This window comes from Mycetomoellerius zeteki, unplaced genomic scaffold (genome assembly GCF_001594055.1).
Source record: "Mycetomoellerius zeteki isolate Tzet28-1 unplaced genomic scaffold, Tzet1.0 scaffold1312, whole genome shotgun sequence".
NCBI classification, from domain to species: domain Eukaryota; kingdom Metazoa; phylum Arthropoda; class Insecta; order Hymenoptera; family Formicidae; genus Mycetomoellerius; species Mycetomoellerius zeteki.
The window spans coordinates 10,278-14,655 of NW_017256248.1; the positions used below are offsets into that span (position 1 = coordinate 10,278).

The window sequence follows — 4,378 nt, forward strand, 5'->3', positions numbered from 1 at the left end:
AGAATTAGACTTACCACTTGCAGAAAGACAGTACTGTAATCTACAAGAAGAAGAGCGCAACCTCTCGGCTACTAATGAACTTACAGACATACGTAATAGCAGTTCGCGAAAGTCTAAAGCACTGAAGATTCGAGATAACTTTGCTCACTATTTCGAGCATGTAAATCCTCTACCGTGGCAGTGGGACAAAGTTTTAACTAACAACTTTTGACAAGTATTAATATTGTTTTAAAAAGTATTTCACGGCACAGCATTCGTTTGTTATCTATTTTGACGATATTCAAACTCTTTGTACAACAACATAATAAAAATATATTTTATTCCTTATGACAAATACAAAAAGTTGAAAATTTATAATATTAAAAACAAATATTTTTCACTGGGCGTTCTCCCTCTCCAGAAGCTGTTCATCCTCCTCCGCTATAGCAATATCCATGAGCCTTCTTTGCAGGTTTCTGCGTCGTATGTAGGATAGTCGGCGTAAAAGGTCGCCAAGCTGGTCCAAATAACTGTCGACTATGTCTCGTTTCTTGGGCGCTTCTTCATCGATGATCCTAAGAAATTTGTTCTCGATCTCAGCTTGCCTTTGCAATTCTGTAAATAATAATATATTGTTAAAAACAAGGATTTAGTGAAGTTATTAATTTCAAATTTAGTGAAAAATACGTTTCAAAGTTCCTGCGAGAGCTTTGAAACGTATTTCTCCAAGACCGTAGGTCAATGCGTAAGAAATCCTCACTTCGCTACGATAGACAATAGAAAATTGCCACATACTTGTATTTTTCGCCCCTATCGATGAACTTCGGGATGTTCGAGATGAGGATTTTTCTGCTGATGATGGACATGCAGAATCTGATAAATCATCACTAATATATAGCATGTGATCATCGGCAGGCTTGTCCACTTGCATGTCATCGTCAACATGCTGATGGGATGAACTCGCCGCTTCCAAGAGGTGCTGGACGGAGCTGACAGTCCTGAAACCAAAACAATTTTACAAATTTCAAATCCAATTGTACACAATTAGAATGTTTGTTAAATGCCTGTTAATAAACAATAGCCTAGTTCTTCTTTGTTCTCATTGGCTGGTAAAAATACGGACCACGGTACAAGTGTAGAAAGTATAGACAAGAAAAACAGACGTAATGAATAAATACTTACGATGCTGTTTTGACGGTATCGTCCAGAAATCTCATTTTTTCATAATGCGCGAATGAGCTTTTTACAGGATGGCCAGCTTCCGCCCCCGATCCGCTTCGCACGTATCCCTGCATTTTCTTCCGAGCCTTCATGTAAGAATCTCGGAGGTGTTTCCATTTTTGTTTAATTGTTTCCATAGACAGGGATCCTACGATTCCACCAGAGTTGTATATAGAAGAATCGTTTATTATTTACTTTTATACGCAGATATGCATGCAGGTAATTAAAAAATGATCTTACCGTCAAATATATTCATTATCTCTTGCCACAGACCGTCTTTTTTTAATTTTGTTCTCTCGCTGGGCGGTATTGAATGGTCCCACAAACCCTTTCGGACCCGCACTAACTCAATTAGCAACTCATCTTGATTGAGTGGACACGGCGATAAAGATGTGGACTGGGCAGCTCCTTCCTTTGAATGCGGCAAAAGATCTTCACTTTCGTGTCTCTTTCCTTTAAAATAAATAAATAAATAAACAATGATTCAAATCGCAGCAGAAATTACTCAAAGAATTTTGTTAACACGTACTCATAGTGACAACGGCATTGTCATCAACTTTAATAACATGGACATATTCGTCGTATGTTTCGAAGCAGTGGTGGTTCAAAATCGTTCCACACGACCCACCTCGTAAAATGTCCCCGCAGTAGCCACACTTCGTTGCCTGCGAACAAATATACAAAGTGAGGTTATAACTTCATTCAGTAGGTTGTTCACTTCATTTTTGTGTTTCCTTACCCCTCTTGAAAAAATCCATGTGGATTTTTCAATTTTTAATTCACCTGCTATTAAAAATAAAATAAATGTTAAATTTAACCTAGAATTAAAGATTGAATAATTGAAAACGAAATGAATTTTTTCAATAGGGAGGTCATTTTTTACAATTACAAAACATTATGTTTATTAAATATTACAAATTATCAAAATACTTACAGGGCCTTCCATTACCAGTTTTTGTTGCATATTTGTAATTTTTACTCGACGAGCACGTATACACATTTACTGGAATATGACTGTAATAACGGATTCCGCGTTTCCGCTAAGACAATGAAAACAGACGGAACAGAACGCGCGGAAACGCGGGAATCTAGTAAAGGCTAGTTACTATCTCTTCCGCGTTTCCGCGCTGCATGTAATGGCACCCTCACACGTACAAGTCTATTTATTCCTCGGTTTATTTTGCTTACATTTAAGCAATGGAAACTATTACGATGCAGAGGGGGAGCAGGGGTAAGAGTCGAAGGTGAGAGCCGTACGCCCCTTTGCAGAGGGGAGGGGGGATGAGAGTCGAAGGTGAGAGTCGTGTTCGCCTTTGCTGGGAGGAGGGGGGAAGTGAGATTCGAAGGTGAGTCGTGCGCCCCTTTGCAGGGGGGAGGGAGGGGTGAGAGTCGAAGGTGAGATTCGCGCGCCCCTCTGCAGGGGGTGAGGGGGGATGAAAGTCGAAGGTAAGAGTCGAGCACCTCTTTGCAGGGGGTGAGGGGGGATGAGAGTCGGAGATGAGAGTCGGGCGCCCCTTTGCAGGGGAGAGGGGAGATGAGAGTCGAAGGTCAGAGTTATCTAAGCTATGTGAAGCAATTAAAGAATTATTAACTTTAACTGTTAATAACTTTTTAACGAAGAACGAGCGACGGCTAAAACCTGTTGAAGGTTACTCAGGGTCGTGACCTTGACAATATATATCAAGGTCAAGATCATTGGGGAGGGGTCCCCTAATCGGAACTTTTACCCAATATAATTATTCTTATTATAATGAATTGTAGAAATAGAAAGGTGTTTCTTTTCCATGGATAAAACACTTTTAAAAAATTTTATTCTATATTCATTTCTTATTTATGAATTATTTAAATAAATTAACCATTTTAATTGATTTGGTGTAAATAATATTGCATAAAATTAAAAATTCAGAGATGTTTTATTTATATGAAATTGCATTTATTTACGAGCTACGTACTATTTTACTTGTTAAATAAGTATGTATTATAATTGTTTTCTGAATTTCAATCTTTATTTTCAGTTTCTTCAAGTATCTCAAAATCGCAAAAAAAATCGGTTTATGTTTTGAATCTGGAAGAAATATGGCGAAAAGTGCCTAATAGCATACTCGAGGCATGCAAAAAGAGTGAGAAATTACTTTCAAAAGATAGACAGTCATTGAATAGAGTCGTGGCTGATTATATGATCAATGATATCAAAGTCACCTCACGAGTATTAGCACAAGAAATTTCTCACAATATCTGCGAAACATATCCCCTAACATTTAAAGATATAATCGGCAATGAATAGTGGGGTAGTGGAATTGAAACACTTAGAAACAGCAAATATATAACTGTGCACAGTATATGAAACATACTAAACAAAAGAAGACAGCGATGATGCGGATAATGAATTAAAGAAAAAAGAAGCACTCTTGTTAAGACGTCAGGACGAATATGGTTGTGTTAAATATGCACCCAAACTACCCAGTACAGAGAATTCTACAACTCAAGAAACCAAACGTCTCCGCTTAATCCATTTATTTAATAATATTCATAAGCGAGATTCAAAGGAAATATCTCGATTGATGGAGGAAACATATTCTACCCAACGTGCAGTCATAAATGATAAAAATAGAGATTTACTGAAGCTTTCAACGGAGTGGTCTTTTCTTAAAGATCCCGATTATTTTGTCCAACATAGTTGCATATTGTTAAGAAAAGACATCAGCAAAGTTTGGGTAGACTCTATTAAAAGAATTAAGCCACTTCGACAATATTTGCAATTTTGTAAACGAGGAAATAATGATGAAAAGACGGAAATTATTAATGACTGCAAAGTTGCTATTAAAGTAAGAAAGGATCAAATTTCAAAAATATTAGTAATTTTTAAATTACTCGTAAGCTACTTTCGAGAGTCAGAAAACTTGCTGTTTAAAATAATTAGTGTAAGTTACATTTTAATAATGTTCAGATTTGATGATAATGAAAATATAAAATGGTCAAAATTAATTATTACAAATTGATTATTCAGATGCCGATATAATAACCAGCGTACATTCTTAATATCCTGTGCTTACCATAAGAGGTATATTTATATATTGAATTTTACATACTTCCTATCTCCATTTGAAATTGATTCAATTGATACTTTTTGTTGTATGTGAATTTTATTAATATTTCTATATACAGGGTGTTTCCAAAT

General features: G+C 36.4%; 1 protein-coding gene across 1 annotated transcript; it reads right to left on the reverse strand.

The window, feature by feature from the left end:
- Positions 1-376: 376 nt before the first annotated feature.
- Positions 377-2,164, reverse strand: LOC108720184 (uncharacterized). The gene is made up of 6 exons (XM_018461852.1): positions 2,135-2,164; positions 1,730-1,865; positions 1,441-1,653; positions 1,162-1,348; positions 775-977; positions 377-594 (listed from the first exon to the last, which is right to left on the reverse strand). The coding sequence occupies exons 1-6, from the start codon at positions 2,162-2,164 to the stop codon at positions 377-379; spliced, it is 987 nt and encodes a 328-aa protein (XP_018317354.1).
- Between the last annotated feature and the right edge of the window lie 2,214 nt (positions 2,165-4,378).